This window comes from Phyllobates terribilis, unplaced genomic scaffold (assembly GCF_046119375.1).
Source record: "Phyllobates terribilis strain yellow unplaced genomic scaffold, ASM4611937v1 Scaffold_11__3_contigs__length_659146591, whole genome shotgun sequence".
In the NCBI taxonomy this organism is placed as follows: domain Eukaryota; kingdom Metazoa; phylum Chordata; class Amphibia; order Anura; family Dendrobatidae; genus Phyllobates; species Phyllobates terribilis.
In genome coordinates this window covers 80996214-81013904 of record NW_027362771.1, presented here as the reverse complement: position 1 = coordinate 81013904, position 17691 = coordinate 80996214, and the positions used below count along the sequence as shown (strand labels likewise).

The 17691-nt window shown below is 41.5% G+C and overlaps 1 protein-coding gene across 1 annotated transcript; it reads right to left on the bottom strand.

Annotated features, from left to right (window-relative positions):
• Nucleotides 1-7501: 7501 nt before the first annotated feature.
• On the bottom strand, nucleotides 7502-10195 carry DUSP1 (dual specificity phosphatase 1). Its single transcript, XM_073651310.1, has 4 exons — nucleotides 9590-10195; nucleotides 9340-9488; nucleotides 8908-9127; nucleotides 7502-8574 (listed from the first exon to the last, which is right to left on the bottom strand). The coding sequence occupies exons 1-4, from the start codon at nucleotides 9957-9959 to the stop codon at nucleotides 8204-8206; spliced, it is 1110 nt and encodes a 369-aa protein (XP_073507411.1). The 5' UTR covers nucleotides 9960-10195; the 3' UTR covers nucleotides 7502-8203.
• Between the last annotated feature and the right edge of the window lie 7496 nt (nucleotides 10196-17691).

The following is a 17691-nucleotide window of genomic DNA, read 5'->3' as shown; positions in this document are numbered from 1 at the left end:
GATCAATTAGGACATCGCATTATCTTATGTACTTGTATTATTCAGCTGCTTGTAATGGGCTAATATTAATTGTATGTTCGCACGGCCGTATGATCTGCAGAAATTGTTGTGGAAGTGTTGCAGATTTAGTGTACATTTCACTCTGCAATATAAAGGGAGAACTCCTTGGCAATATCTGATATATATATATATATATATATATATATATAGTTTGAACACACCTTCTCATTTAAAGATTTTTCTGTATTTTCATGACTATGAAAATTGTACATTCACACTGAAGGCATCAAAACTATGAATTAACACATGTGGAATTATATACTTAACAAAAAAGTGTGAAACAACTGAAAATATGTCTTATATTCTAGGTTCTTCAAAGTAGCCACCTTTTGCTTTGATGACTGCTTTGCACACTCTTGGCATTCTCTTGATGAGCTTCAAGAGGTAGTCACCGGAAATGGTCTTCCAACAATCTTGAAGGAGTTCCCAGAGATGCTTAGCACTTGTTGGCCCTTTTGCCTTCACTCTGCAGTCCAGCTCACCCCAAACCATCTCGATTGGGTTCAGGTCTGGTGACTGTGGAGGGGAGGTCACCTGGCGTAGCACCCCATCACTCTCCTTCTTGGTCAAATAGCCCTTACACAGCCTGGAGGTGTGTTTGGGGTCATTGTCCTGTTAAAAAATAAATGATGGTCCAACTAAACGCAAACCGGATGGAATAGCATGCCGCTGCAAGATGCTGTGGTAGCCATGCTGGTTCAGTATGCCATCAATTTTGAATAAATCCCCAACAGTGTCACCAGCAAAGCACCCCCACACCATCACACCTCATCCTCCATGCTTCACGGTGGGAACCAGGCATGTAGAGTCCATCCGTTCACCTTTTCTGCGTCGCACAAAGACACGGTGGTTGGAACCAAAGATCTCAAATTTGGACTCATCAGACCAAAGCAGAGATTTCCACTGGTCTAATGTCCATTCCTTGTGTTCTTTAGCCCAAACAAGTCTCTTCTGCTTGTTGCCTGTCCTTAGTAGTGGTTTCCTAGCAGCTATTTTACCATGAAGGCCTGCTGCACAAAGTCTCCTCTTAACAGTTGTCGTAGAGATGTGTCTGCTGCTAGAACTCTGTGTGGTATTGACCTGGTCTCTAATCTGAGCTGCTGTTAACCTGCAATTTCTGAGGCTGGTGACTCGGATAAACTTATCCTCAGAAGCAGAGGTGACTCTTGGTCTTCCTTTCCTGGGGCGGTCCTCATGTGAGCCAGTTTCTTTGTAGCGCTTGATGGTTTTTGCAACTGCACTTGGGGACACTTTCAAAGTTTTCCCAATTTTTCGGACTAACTGACCTTCATTTCTTAAAGTAATGAAGGCCACTCGTTTTTCTTTACTTATATGCTTTTTTCTTGCCATAATACAAATTCTAACAGCCTATTCAGTAGGACTATCAGCTGTGTATCCACCTGACTTCTGCACAACACAACTGATGGTCCCAACCCCATTTATAAGGCAAGAAATCCCACTACCTCTTGAAGCTCATCAAGAGAATGCCAAGAGTGTGCAAATCAGTCATCAAAGCAAAAGGTGGCTACTTTGAAGAACCTAGAATATAAGACATATTTTCAGTTGTTTCACACTTTTTTGTTAATTATATAATTCCACATGTGTTAATTCATAGTTTTGATGCCTTCAGCTAGCCAGATAACCAACAAAAGTACAGATTCAGTAACCAACAAGATTTTTAGGAGGTCTCATTAAATCTCCTGTTTCCTTTCAACTGTCCCAGCTATTGCATACTTTTTTTATTTAGTACTTTTTCTCAGGAGTGTGAGTCAAAACCAGGAGTGGGTGATAAATGCAGAATTGGTGACTTGTTTCTATTATACCTTTTCTCTGATTGTTCCTCACCTGGTTTTGGCTCCCACTCCTGAAAAATAATACTGACCAAATACTGATAGTGGGGCTGTAGCCTTAGAGCCTTTTCTGCCTTTTGATTCTGTTTGAACCCCTGACCTCTAATTTGGCTTTCTCTTACTTTTTTAGGCAATTTTATTTTTCACCTCACTCTCTTGGTGAGCAACTACTTTGTTGAAGCAACCAAGGGCCCCTAAAGCAAACTCCAGATCCTTATTCAGGGGTTCAAGAGTAAAAACCATGGTGTCTCTGTACCCTTCTAAGTGGAATGGCTAGCGCCAAGCCTTACCCTGGTGGCCTGCTTTGATTTGACAGAATGTTACACTTATGTGGCAGAGAGGGTTAGGGTGGCACTCACACACCAAGACTTGAGTGCAATTGATACCCCTTAATAACTACACCCCTACCAGTCTCTACATTAGGTATTCTTCACCCTAGAGAGAGCATAGTTTAGGGAGGATAGCTGGCTGTGCGTCCAGACAGAGATGAGGGATTAGCCAAGCTTTTATAGAAAAAATAGTTCTTTTTATGCGCACTGTTATGCTATTTACTACAATTACTAGATATAATGTAAGATATTATTTTAAAAAGGACCCATCACCAGGTTAAATGTGGGCAGTTTTTGCTCTTTTATTCCCCGTACTCTCCTGAGTTTTTGTATTTTAGAAATCTGCCATATGATTCCAAAGATATTGTTTTTTTATTTAGTGCTAATTTTTATGGTCTTTACTAAGGGAGCGTTGATCACTTGGTAATAATGCAGAGCAGCCTAAAGAAACGCTCCAGAGAATCCTACGGCTCACAACCCTGCGCTCAAAACCATACAAATTAACACTACAAAAACGGGCCCAAAGCTTTAGGTAGGATAAATGCACTTATTTCATAGGTGATGGGAATTGCAAATTTCCTACTTACCGATAACAGGTATACTAACCTGCACATACCGTGCTTCCCCGAAAATAAGACCTACCCCGAAAACAAGCCCTAGCATAATTTTCCAGGATTTTTGGAGTATGCTTGAAATATTAGTCCTACTCCAAAAATAAGCCCTAGCTACCGTCAGGACCGGCGTTGGCGAGAGGGGTAATTGACCAGTTACCCAGGACCTCAACTCTCTTAGGGACCCCGAGCATTACTTTTCCTGGGTTAAAACTACTTAAGAACTTTCGGTGACCATGATTGATGTCACCAGAAGTCCTTTAACTGCAGAAGTCTAGAGAAACTAAAGAAGAAACAGGCTGGTATGCAGGGCTGGTGTTAGGGTGAGGGGGGGCAAACATGGCAACTTCTCAGGGCCCCCACTCTCTTAGGGGCCCCCAGCATTTCTATTCTGATGCTTAGACTGCTTAAGGACCATTGGTGACATCACGGTCATGAAACCATGATGTCACCAAAGGTCCTTTAACTGCAGGAGTCTAGAGCTGAAGAGGAGACAGGCTGGTATGTACCGTATGTGCAGTGTGTGTATATTTACATGTGTATGTGCAATGTCTGTGTGATGACATGATTATATTTGAATACATGTTTATTTTAACTTTATTTAACATTTATTTAACTCATCTTTATGAGCAAAAAATAATATAATACGATCCTGTCTTATTTTCGGAGAAACACGGTACAGCTGCAAGAATCACTACAATCTCTCTTCTATCTTTTTTGGAATGTTCTCATCTGTCATCGGATGATTTTGATAAATATATTTTATCTGTCATACTGAGTTCTCTGTCATCAGGTTCACACTAAAAAAAATGTGTTAATGTATTTAGGTCAGAGTGAAAAACCACAGCATGGAATTATTTCACTTTTGTTCATATATTCCATATAAGGAGCGTTGACCTTTCTAATAAAACCATTCATTTCTCTATTTTAAATACAATTAGTGATCAAGATGTATTTTAATGCAGTCTTTGGAAACCAACGTGTCTTGGTATTAGAATTTCATGCTGTTTTCAGAATGACTTGAGTATTTTTTACAATTTAACTTATTTTTAAATGGTTAAATATCTAAAAGGTACAGCATTGATGTTTGTCTGATAAACATGGTAGGTGGAGATTCTGTGCCATAGATCAAATGTAAAGTTTATACACCATTTGGCCAAAAATATATTCACTATACAAACTGCAGACATTAATGCACAGACCTATTAGACCCAATGAGGCTGATGTACTTCCTTTGAAAATCCATATCAGAATGGCTGTATGATCCTGATATTACAAGGAGCATTTGATGCTTGAGCCCAGACAATCTTTCAAATGAAGGAGATGAAATGATCTGCTTTCCCTGAAGAGTGGGCACAGCTGCCAGGACCTGGACCTCCACCGATCACCAGCACTAAACAGGACTTGAAAATATATAAAAAAAAGTAAATGTTTAGTTACCCTTTAAGTATTCATATATTTTACACCACAAATGTAGTACATGAATGAGGATATAAATCTATGAAACTGTATAGCTATAGTGTTACATATATCTTACATATACAATATATATACATTTTGTATTGCTGTAAAAGTGAGCGATGCGTGTTGTACAATTTCTGAATATGCTTACCACATAGCTGTGCGTCTCAAACTCTTAGGCAGACCTCACTGACGAGGTGCCCCCAACTTTTGGGAGAGGTGCAGTCAGGGAGTCACTAAACAGGACTTTCTATGGCTGCACCAATCTCTAGTTTACCAACATCACTGATACTCTTTGTGCCTACTTTAATGTTCTAGTTCTTTCTAGAGACAAAAAAATGATACCCACTTTCATGACTGTGGCGTGGTGCCAGTCCAGGGAATGAGTATCGATTTTTTTATTTTTTTCACCTCCCTAGGCCTAATAATAAAAGAGTGAAGAAAGGCATGGCACTTCTGGATGCAAAGGTGCACAAGTAGGATCCCAATCCATTAGTTAAATCGCAAAAGATACTTGGCACTCATTCGATTTGTTCAAACAGGAGTATTTTATTAATTGTGGAATAAAGACATCTCAGTCAATGCAAGACCTTCATCAGTCATCTGGATGATGGGAAACTGCATGCTGTAGCGCTGGAAGAAGGAAGGTCTGCGGCATCCACCACTTAGACAAGAAGGGGTCTTATATTGACCGAAACGTTTTTATTCTTTTCTGCATATTCCATAAATAATAAAATACTCCTTTTGAAACAAATCGAATGAGTGGCAAGTATCTTTCGCAATTTAATAATAAAAGAGTGTCCAGTGGTGGAAAACCCCTTTAAGCTGCGTGCCCATGATTAGTTTTTTGGCTGCGTCTAAGGCTATGTGGCAACGTTCAGGAATAGTAGTGTTTTGGACGCAGCGTATTTTCGCTACGTCCAAAACACTGCGTTCTAATTACTGCACTTGTGTTTAGGCAATATGCGAATTTACCGCATCTACGTAATGACCTTCTATTGTAGAAAATAAGCAGAAATTAACATGCTGCGGCTTGTAAACCCGTGTCGCAGGTGAGTTTACGCAGCGTTAAAAAGAAGCACAATGGGAATGGGATTTCTATAAATCCCATCCACTGTGCTTGAAATGTAGAATGCAGTGTTTTAGACGCAGCGAAAATACGCTGCGTCCAAAACGCTATTATTCCTGATCGTGAGCACGTAGCCTTACAGTTCCAGCACAATGGATGGGATTTGTGGAGATCTCGGTGCTGTTTTTTTAACTCACCATAATTCACGTCAATTTCTCTTGCAAGTACACAGAGCTTGATGTGCTGATTTTTACCATAGAATTGCATCAGATGTGGAAAATTCAGATAAAGAACACATGTCTCATTTAAAACGCATGTAGTCTACACTTAAAACACATGTAACCCACACATGATTTTATCAATAAAGTTTTGTCAAAGCTAAATACCAGGAAGTATAAAAAACAGCTTTATTTAAAACATGACATACCAACAAGAGACAAAAAACACAGCATCAAAAACGTGATAATGCGTGTGAAAAAAAGCACTCAAAACATAATGTAAAAAAGCAAGTAACCTAATTTACCTAAGAGGTGCGGAATGTAAAACTCATCAAAAACTCATAGTGGGGCCGTGGTCTAAGGCTACATTCCTACAATCAGTATTTTTTCTCAGGAGTGGGAGCCAAAACCAGGAGTGGGTGATAAATGCAGAACTGGTGACTTGTTTCTATTCTACCTTTTCTCTGATTGTTCCTCACCTGGTTTTGGCTCCCACTACTGAGAAAAAATACTGACCAAATACTGATAGTGGGGCCGTGGCCTAAGGCTGAGGTGACATGGCCGTACATTCTATCATGCAAGAGAATCGGGCTGATTATGCTAATGACACTCAAATCAAACTGTCAGTTTGATCAGTGTCACCTTAGTGTGTTCCGATCCTCTCCCACGAGAGTGACAGGTGACATCCGAGTGCAGTCTGATGTTTCATACGCACGCATAGACTTATATGGGGGTGCATGATTCGATTATCTGATGCACCCGTATCGGCATGAGAACAAAATTGCATTTCTGCACTGCACCATACTATAACATTGGGCCGAGTGCTACCCGATAAAACATCAGAGAGCACTCAGCCGTGTTATACACTCATGTGAGCGAGCCCTTAAGGTTCAACTTTTAAAAACATTGGCAGGGACTCAATGGTGGAGCCTAAGCGACACCATGTTCGGTCTGGTAAGGTCCCAGTAGAGGGATACTGGCTGATGAGTTCAGTATATGTATGGATATTTTTTTTTAACTAGACATTTCTGCTATCTGTATGGTCAAATGTGATGTGAACCTAGCATTGACTGACATTGTATGATATGTTGAGACTAAAAGGATAATTTTTAATAAATGTAGCATTCTATAGTATAAATCTTCTCTTTATTTAGCGTATCGGGTCATGATAAAGGAATATTTAAGCATACAAACTGAATGTAAAGCACCATGGAATGAATGGCGTATAATAAATAATAATAATGTAACGTTCTATGATTATTTTATATCGTGGTTGTTTCATTTTTTTTTGCCTGCTTCTTATATACTTTGTGTGAACATATTCCATAGCACTGTACAGAGACTGGCATCACTGCAATCATTTCATCTATAGGTTTCCCATGTGTATGATTTAGGCTAGGGTCACACGTCCAATTATGCTAATGAGACTCTGATCAGAGTGCGATCCGTTTTTCTCACACATGAAGAAAAAAAAAAAAAGATTTTCCACATTCTTCAGTCAGTCCGTGAAAATCGGACCGCACTCGGATGTTATCTGAGTGCAGTCTGATGTTTTCCACTGACCTATAGAGATGCACTGTCGATTTTGATCCGACACTCAGATCAAAATCAAACAGGTCAATGACTTTTTCCTCGGACATTTGGATATGGGCACAGCCTCATAGAATAACATGGGTACAAGTGTTATCCATCAGAACCAGGATGGCACTTGTCTAATATAATCGTGTGCATGAGGAATAAAGGGGAAAGAGACAGAGCCCAATATGGACTGGTGTGAGTGATTACTTGTAGAATACGTTAGGCATTTGTTGCTTCGTGTAATTGTCATTGAGTTGTACGATTATTGGCTCAGACATTATGGCCGCCCTGTAACAGTGAATTCATACAAGAGATACGCAGCGCATTTCAGTACAAAGTCATAATTTATTCTATTCAGTATAAAAAGTCATAGTTCTGTATTAAAAATGTCTTCTCCCAGGAGAAGAAATATATTATTTTACATCATAAATAAGATTATAGCATATATACAATTGTCAGCAAACTCAGAAGAAGGCTCTGGCCTAGTGCTATCTTTTTCATCAGTGCTTTGGAAACTGAAGCTGGTCTTGAACTACGAACAGGAATTACAGTACCAGAAAATACTGAGGTATTTCTTCTTTGCTTCGTTGAAAAGCTGAAATCTTAGGCATCCGAAGGCAGGACGAAGCTTGCAGAATAAATAAAGGACGTACATTATCTTCTTATACATTTCGTAGGCAGCAGCCTTCTCTTGCACTATAAGCAGTACAAAAAAGTTCAGGAATGGAAAAATACTGTCGAACCCCCATTAAACGGAGATTATAAATACAATTGAGACGTAAAACAAAAAGGCAATTGTGACCTGTCTTTTTTTTCTGATTTCCTCAGTGGTCAGGACATATGTCCGAAATCACGACAAGTCATGTCAGTTTGCAATGTTCATTGTGGTTTCACCAGTTCATCTTGCCCTTCACGGACGTGACGGCGTAAAAGAAAATAGTAAAAATAAAACTTTTTAAAAAATTATTGCACTTAAGAGAAACACATGTAGTCCATGTGCTTCAGTCCAGTCCTGGTGCCCGGGATCTCAGCAGCTCGGCGATGTAGTGATTGGACTTTGAAGGTAACTCAGAGAGTTCGTTGCTGGGTGAACTGGGATGGAAACGGGGAAATTGAAGACAGTAGTAGTAGCCGTCGACCTGTCCAAAACTGATATGGAGGGGCTACCAACTTCTGCTGAGCAGGACGGGGCTAGTACTTGAGACTCAAACTGAAGAAGCTGTCCCATGAAACTGAAATTAGGGGAAATGATGCTCCTTCTCTGCTTGACAAACTCAAAAGCCTCATCCAGCTTAACCCGGTTAGTCCTCATTAGATAGGCCAAACAGATGGTAGCCGATCGGGAAATACCAGCTTGACAGTGGACAAACACTCTTCCTCCTTTATTTTTTATAGAGTCTGAAAACAAAACAAATACGACTGGTTATTATAAGCAATCAACAATATATAATACAAGACCAAGTATCGGAAGTACTGTATATAATGTACTAGAAGTATGAGACTTTACTAGCACTGAACACTAGGGGGCAATGCTAAACACAAAAGGAGCTAATCCTATTGACGTATGGTCAGCTCGTCCCCATATAAACAATGAGCCTAGTAAAAAAGTAAAACTAATCTGTGGCCATTCCTAACCTGCTCAGATAGTATGACCGACCCCACTTAGATATAATGTTACATTCCACAACTTTCTCTTATTATTGACCAGAAACTCATTACAGAAATATTTACCTATAAAATCTATGGCTTCATTGAACCACGAGCTGATGTCGGCTTTATGACTGTCTTCCACGGGAATGCTCTTGTACTGGAAGTGTCCCTCAAAGTGGTTAGGGCAGTTAGCAGAAACATTGATCAGGGCTGTGATGCCAAGGGTATCCAGCATGTCTTTTCTGGAGGCATGGTAGGCACTGCCCAAGTACAAAAAGGGCAAAATTTCCACTGGTCCACCCTATAATGGATTAAGAAAAGAGAAGAAATTGTCATTCATTGGATCACAAATGCCTAGAACATGTCCATATTCACAGTGATGTTGATAAACATTATACTTGACACTACTTTGAGCACATGCTTACATCTGCTTAATGGTACATATTAGCAAAGCTTCTGTGATTGTAACCCTTACATAGCATTATAAGTTAAAGGAACATGACATATACCAACCTGATCATATAGTGGGGTGCCACAGGGGGTACAGTTGGAATCTGCGCTGCTTGGCACACTGCTGGCACTCAAGGGCAGGCTCAGTCCCACTGGAGGAGAACATTTGTTGCAGAATTCTGGACACTCAGAAGAAAATGCTTCATAGCCACCTGAGAAAGAGAATGGGTATCATGAGATCACATGGCTTTACGAGGGTTAAAGGGAGAGGATGTTATGAATGAAGACGTTTTGGAGGGAAAGTTCAATGTACCTTTAAGAAAGAAGATCCTGCTGCCCCGGGGGTCTCTGCACAGGGCAGTCACAGCCAGCATCATGGTGCTGTCCTTCCGGAGGGGCTCCAGCTCACATGTCCTCTCATCCAGCAGCACCACCGCCTCGTACAAGCCCGCGATCAGCCGGCAGCGCTGCTCCTCGTTGGGGATGATGTGCTCCAAGCCCATGCTGCCCTTAGCCCTCCTCTTCACGATCGTGCTGAAGCGAACATTGCTGGAGCCCATGATGTGAGAGGAGCTGAAGGAGAAGAACGATCGGCAGTCCAGCACCAGGAACTTGTGTGCCCGATCTGCCAGGAGGGCTTTCATTGTGCTGCAATCCATGGCACAAATCTCCATATTGACCATAGCTCTGCTCAATCCGTGCTTCTTCAGCCCGCTGTAGTGCACTAGTCCAATGGCTGTAGTCGTGTGCAGTCGCCTTGTGACCACCTTGTCTGAAAGTTACAATAAATAGGAATAGAGTCCTGGTGGGGGGTCAGCCAGCCCTGTCTTGTGTTGCCTTGTATTACTTAGCCTTGTGCTGGCTGGCTGCTGGCTGCTGGCTTAGGCTGCGCAGCTCACACAGGCTATATATACAGAGCAGGGGGCAGGCGGTTTTGTGAATGGGATGGGTCGTGTCGTGTTCAGAATGAAGCTGCTCGGGTGACGTCAGTCTGCACGGTCGCTGCCTCCTTCAGGGATCAGGGATCGCTGCCTCCTTCCTGCTCAGTGCACCGGCGGCAGAGAGCAGCAGGGGGCGCACTGACCCGGCTCTTAAGGGAGCACAGTGGGGGTTAATGTACTGATCGGAGCCTATGGAATCAGCAGAGCGAATGTGCTCATGGTGGGATCTCAGGGGTGCTCGAGGTACAGAGGGAGACTGGTGCTTTGGAGGTTAATATGAGTTAGAAGGGAACTGGTGTAGTTGAGGTTTAATGTGAAGTGCTTTAAAGGTTAATCAAAAAGGAAAACAAAGCTTTTGGTTCTGTGTTAGCCAGTTAAAAAAAGATTGATTGCTCGAAGTAAGAGAAACAAACATAGTGTTAGCCATTAAAAGGCATCATCATATCTATAGTATTACATTGTATCTCTTACAGAGAACAGTCAGCCTTTAAGGTTAATGTAATGTGAAGGGTGAGGGTAGTAGCTCTGATATGGGGTAGATTATGGTGATTCCAGGGTTTAATGCATAGTAGAAGAAATGCTGGTTCATCTGTGAAGGCAATGGTACTACAAGGGTTAACGTGACATAGAAGATATGCTGGGTCAACAAGGGTTAAGGTGACATAGAAGAGACACTGGGTCATCTGTGGAGGCAATGGTGTTACAAGGGTTAATGTGACATAGAAGAGATGCTGGGTCATCTGTGGAGGCAATGGTACTACAAGGGTTAATGTGACATAGAAGAGACACTGGGTCATCTGTGGAGGCAATGGTACTACAAGGGTTAATGTGACATAGAAGAGATGCTGGGTCATCTGTGGAGGCAATGGTACTACAAGGGTTAATGTGACATAGAAGAGATGCTGGGTCATCTGTGGAGGCAATGGTACTACAAGGGTTAATGTGACATAGAAGAGATGCTGGGTCATCTGTGGAGGCAATGATACTACAAGGGTTAATGTGACATAGAAGAGATGCTGGGTCATCTGTGGAGGCCATGATGCTACAAGGGTTAATGTGATGAAGCCATGCTGCTGTAAGGGTTAATGTGACGAGGCTATGGTGCTGTAAGGGTTAATGTGACGAGGCCATGGTGCTGTAAGGGTTAATGTGAGGAGGCCATGGTGCTGTAAGGGTTAATGTGAGGAGGCCATGGTGCTGTAAGGGTTAATATGAGGAGGCCATGGTTCTGTAGGGGTTAATGTGACGAGGCCATGGTGCTGTAAGGGTTAATGTGAGGAGGCCATGGTGCTGTAAGGGTTAATGTGAGGAGGTCATGGTGCTGTAAGGGTTAATGTGAGGAGGCCATGGTGCTGTAAGGGTTAATGTGAGGAGGCCATGGTGCTGTAAGGGTTAATGTGAGGAGGCCATGGTGCTGTAAGGGTTAATGTGAGGAGGCCATGGTGCTGTAAGGGTTAATGTGAGGAGGCCATGGTGCTGTAAGGGTTAATGTGAGGAGGCCATGGTGCTGTAAGGGTTAATGTGAGGAGGCCATGGTGCTGTAAGGGTTAATGTGAGGAGGCCATGGTGCTGTAAGGGTTAATGTGAGGAGGCCATGGTGCTGTAAGGGTTAATGTGAGGAGGCCATGGTGCTGTTGCGGATGATGTCCTGTACTAAGTGCTGCTCTTTTGAGGGTTAATACGTGGTTCTGGTGCTTTGGGGGCTTATGTAGGAACTGTTTAGGGGATCCCTTGAAAATGTAATGGTCATTGGGGCAGACAGTGGGATCACAGTCCTTGTTATTATGGGATGTAAGTGGTGCCAGAGATATATCTCTCCCATGTAAAACCCTAGGGCAGGCCCAGTGTAATAACAGTGACACAATGGCTAGCCTATCCTGAGCTCCGAGCTGGCACACCTGCCATGCTCCACATTTACTTGCTTATTTCTGCATAGTCTGGTACTATCTGCGCCACTTTGCTACATTTGGTGCATCTTCTGCCTGTCTCTGCCATCTGCCCCATCATTTTCAGTGCCATGGTTGCCCCCAAGTGACAGAGTAAGGACCCCCAGTCCTGTCACTACTGATCTGCCTAAATGAAGGGCTCTGGGAAAGGATTTGCCAGGAGTAATCCTGCTCTAAACTCCGGAGAATGGGACGTGCCACATGTACTTTACGGTGACATCATGTAAACTCCCGGCGCTGTGTGCTGCCAAGTACAATGACGTCGACTAAGCTAAAGTCAAACACTGCTGCACACACTGTATGGCCGGCCAGGCAGGAAACACAGGGCTGTAACCCTATCCGCCAACAAAGGCCCAAGGGAGGCTCCGCACAATGCTCAGAATAAGAAGCACGCAATGTTCTCCTCCATAGGATCCTCCACATACAGAAATGATTAAATGTAAATTGCTAATGTTTTCACTAATAGCGCTGGAATCTGGAGGGGAGTAGTGTGAGCTAATGTGTGAGCTCTTCACGCGGAATCTTAGCTTGGGCCAAATGCTGCCAAAAATCACAAAAAATGACCACAGGAATGATGGAGAGGAACAACATGGTGTCACATGATGCGTGTCTTCATCAAATACTTAAAATGTTTCATCTGATATTCAGATAAAATAAATCACAAGTTACGCATTCACCAATATTCCCCAGTTGAGGTCTTTGCTATACTTTTCCTTGAAGTATCTAGGAACCATGACAGATAGGATAGTAGTTATTACAAATCACATTGACTCAATCTGTCACCAGGTTTTTGCTACCCCATCTGAGAGCTGCATGATGTAGAAGCAGAGACACTGATTCCAGCGATGTGTCACTTACTGAGCTGCTTGCTGCAGTTTTGATACAATCACTGTTTAATCTGCTGCAGATCTACCAGTACTTTCAATGCTGAGCTTTGTCACTTATTGGCAGCTCTTTTATATACACTGTGCATAGGCAGTAAGCTGCCAATCAGTGGTGGGGGTGGGGTTATACAGAGCACATGAATATGGAGGATTACATGGCTGCAGGTTTACTAGTCCTGTAGTGGTAATCTGCTGATAAAACAGTGATTGTATCAAAACTACAGTAAGCAGCCCAATAGGTGTCACATTGCTGGAATCAGGGTCTCTGTCTCTACTTCATGCTACTATAAAATTAGATGGAAGAAACATGGTGACAGATTCCCTTTAAAGGGGTTGTCCACTACTCAATTATTATATTCCCCTGTGTAAAATAACAACAGCCTGTACTTACCTCTGGTGCCGACGCCGTTCCAGCGAGGTCAGCACTGGGTCTTCCAAGGCTCGCATTACGTTTTATGTCACGTGAGCCCTGCAGCCAATCACTCTCACTTCCTTAGGACGACACTGACTTCTGGAAGAAGTGAGATCTGCTGCTGCCCTCTGACTTCCTCCGCATGTCCTCCGCCGAAGGAGGTAAAAGTGGAGCAATCCATTAGTGGGCGCTGATTTGCTGCGGGGCTCACATAACATAACACAAGCCCCAGAAGACCCAACGCGGACATCGCTGGACCCTCACCGGCACCAGGCGTACAGGCTGTTTTTATTTTACATGGGGGAATATAGTAATTTTTTTTACTGGGTAAAAGAAAGCAATGACAACCTGGTGAGGGTGATCCGGGACGTCATTGTGACCCAAGGGCTGAAAATGTACAAATATGTTTCATAAATTGTGTGATGTTTCTGAAATCGTTACAGGTTCCCTCCATAATTCTGGGCCATTATTCCGTCAGTTACATCTCCTAATGGCTAAGCCTTCGTCCTCTTCTGCTTTATGTTGGGTATTGCTGATGATACACTTTTTTCTTGTTTAGTAAATATTTATATAAAACCTTCAGACCTGTCATCTTACCTTACACATGGAGAAATATTGATACATTTATAGGTAAAAAAAAAATCAATGAAAACAGCACAGGGGCTTAGCATAGTGACACATGAGCAGCAACATATGGCGTATTAATGCCTTCTATGCGGCATTATACCAGGATACAGTTTGGTGACTATCACACATTATGGAAGATTTTGCCAGTGGCGGTCAAGATCCTGATGGGGAAGAAAACAAAAGCTTTCTGTGCCCATTTATCCCACCTCAGTTTCTCACACCCCCTGTGATTTAGGCGCAATGAAAAGGACAGAGATCCAGGGCAGAGACCCTCATGTATTATTCCAAGAATAATGTGTGGGTGGGGGTGGAAAGCTTATCCTTTAGTGGTTTGTGGCAGAGAAGAAGCCTTTCAGGAGTCAGAAGAGTGTAACAAAACAGTTAATCTGAGCTAGAATAGGAAAATAGCTGAACAGTAAATAATAGTTAACCATTAACCTGTCAAGAGCAAAGAACATTGCAGGCAGGAAAATTACTGGGAAGGTTTTTTTTCTTACGACTCACCTGTTATGAATTCAGTATTTAGTTATAAATTGTATGCTCATTCTCTGGTGGAAATGACTACTGGAGTGAAGAAAGGGAATGGGCTGAGTACCTGTGTGTTCACACTTTATTTCCTAGAACAGTAGTGACGACATATAGTAGCATTTACAGTCATGTCATGTTCAGTAGCAGGAGCGCAGTAGTGTCAGGCACTAAAATAGCATATTCCGCCTCTGATAACAGAGGATAATGGAGGCGCAGCGGACACATGGCGTCATAACATTTGTTAGTTAAAGTAGCTACACACCGCATTTGGCGACTATCCATCTCTCCATCCATCTATCTATCTCTCCATCCATCTATCTCTCCATCCATCTCTCTATCCCTCTATCTATCTATCTATCTATCTATCTATCTATCTATCTATCTATCTATCTATCTATCTATCTATCCATCTCTCCATCCCTCTATCTATCTATCTATCTATCTATCCCTCTATCTATCTATCTATCTATCTGTCTGTCTATCTATCCATCTCTCTATTCCTCTATCTATCTATCTATCTATCTATCTATCTATCTATCTACCTATCTATCTATCTATCCATCTCTCTATCCCTCTGTCTATCTATCTATCTATCTATCTATCTGTCTATTCTATCTATTCTATCCATCTGTCTATTCTATCTATCTGTCTATATCTATCTATCTGGCTATTATATTTATCTATCTATTCTATTTATCTGTTCTATCTCTCTATTCTATCTATCTATGTATCTATGTGTTTATTCTATCTATCTGTTCTATCTGGCTATTCTATCTATTTATCTATCTATCTGTCTGCTCTATCTATCTATTCTATTTGTCTATCTGTCTACTCTGTCTGTCTATTTTATCTATCTATCCTATCTGGCTATTCTATTTATGTATCTATATATCTGTCTATCCATCTGTCTGTTCTATTATCTGTCTATCTATCTATCTATCTGGCTATTCTATTTATCTATCTATTCTTTCTATCTGGCTATTCTATTTATCTATTCTATCTATCTGGATAATCTATCTATCTATCTATCTACCCTGTCTCTCTATTCTATCTATGTATATATGTGTTTATTCTATCTATTCTATCTGTCTGTCTATTTATTCTATGTCTATCATCTATCTATTTATCTACTTGTCTGTCTGTTCATCTATCTAACTGTCCGTCCGTTACAGATTATTTATTTGTCTGTCCTTCTATCTATCAACCATTTGCTGATCCGGTACAATATGTTTTGATCAGACTGTTACAGGGCGATGGTGTGAACTGTGAGCATATAGGGCATTGTAACCGTTGACATGACTATGTTAGCCCACTATATTTTAGAGAAACAGAATGGCATATACTAAGCATTTCCATACATTATAAAATAAAAATATTTTTTTTTCCTACAAGAAATATTTTCTCAGCCTCACATGTAAACAGCTGCCATTGCATGAATATTGGTCAAATGACAGTTCTTGACTATTTTCTTCGCACTTTTTCTTTTTCTCCTATTTTCTTCGCACTTATCTCCTGAAATGATTGGGGTGCTCACTTTTTTACCAGGTGTTCTGGCAGACCTATGTAAGAGATAATAGTGTGCTGTTATTTACTACCAATCTTCCTGTGTGAATGACTTTGACTTTAGTTTACAATGGTTTTACATGAAGGCATGAAGTGAAGAACAAGGGCTCAGTACATTGTTAGTTCAGCTGAGTCCATACCAATAAAGCTGTCATTATTGGTGTAATATGATGCTGCCTTGTGTTGTGTTGGCTTCACCTTCTACATTGATAACGACCTGTGTTGGCCGTAAGGTGTCACTCATGTCGGTGAGTCATATATATGAGGTCACACGTTGTACGTGCTGTAGTCCTTGATTTCAGGTCCTGTGATCGAGGTGTACAGCGCTCAATGTAATGATTTAGTGAGTTTAACAATTAACGGGTACAGTATATTGCTAAATATATGGCTGACACATTTTGCTTGAATTTGGCAATATATGCTAATGCAAAAAAAAGTCCTACAGCCATTTTGCCTCAGGACTAAGACGTTGAAAGTTTCCGTTGTGGTGGATCACAGCTCACAATCACGAGAGCTGGAGGAAATGAAGTCAGCAGCTCGAGCCTACTTTATAGACCACATTTAGGACAAAAATACATTGCGTACTGATCGAAATGTAATTGTTCAAAGCGAAACGGGAAACATTGATACATATCACAACTGTTCATGACATAGATGCATTTAGTTGTTATAAGTAATTAGGTCGTGGTTAGGATGAAATCGATTATAAGTGAAGATAATTAACATTTCTAATAAATACTTCACAGGAGATGGTCGGCTTCTAAGGCCAAAATTGATGGGTTTGGATGACTTTACTGAATGTGTATAACTGCTTTCTTAAAATGACTTTATTTGAACATTGTTCAGCCATAAGTTTCCTCCTATCTGATGCATTTGGCCACCTTTATTGTTGTCCTTTGTGACAAAGCAGATCTCAACTTTCATATATTTCAGAGCAGATTTAAAACTGAACAGTGTTGTCCCAGATCAGAAACCTTCGTCCTTGGCTGCTCCCAGTGCCCGGTATCAGCTGTGGCTCTGATGCCACATTGACAGCACAGCAGCCAATCAAAGAGCTCAGTGGCTATGCCCGCGTAGCCAAATCTTCCCCCTCAGAGACACTGAGCTTATTAATTGGCTGCCATGCTGCTAATGTGACATCAGCACCACAGCCAATACTGGAGCAGTACCAGAGACTCAGCACTGGAACCTGGGATAGTGAGTACTGCGCGGTTTGTTTGTTCTCTATAACAAACTGCAGCCAAGGATGAAAATGTTGTGATATGGGAGAACCCTTTAAAGTTGTGATCTGACAATTTTGATTAAAGGCACCCTCCAACATTAAATGTGTATATTATACATTTCCCAGGTACAAAAAACCAAGCAATGTGAACTGAGGTCTAAGATGGTACACATGCAAGAAATAGGAGCATGTTCACACTAGCAAAAAGAAGCAAAACCTACAAAAGACAAAAAATATATCTCATACCCTACCATCATTATATATAAATGTAAAGCAAAGTTGCATATTAAAT

Excerpts from the sequence above, each read along its gene's own strand:
- DUSP1 (XM_073651310.1), bottom strand. The coding sequence starts at position 9,959 with ATGGTCAATATGGAGATTTGTGCCATGGATTGCAGCACAATGAAAGCC. Across the intron at positions 9,128-9,339 it reads GCACCCCACTATATGATCAG|GGTGGACCAGTGGAAATTTT; the intron begins GTTGGTATATGT and ends AATCCATTATAG. Across the intron at positions 8,575-8,907 it reads TGAAGCCATAGATTTTATAG|ACTCTATAAAAAATAAAGGA; the intron begins GTAAATATTTCT and ends TTTTGTTTTCAG.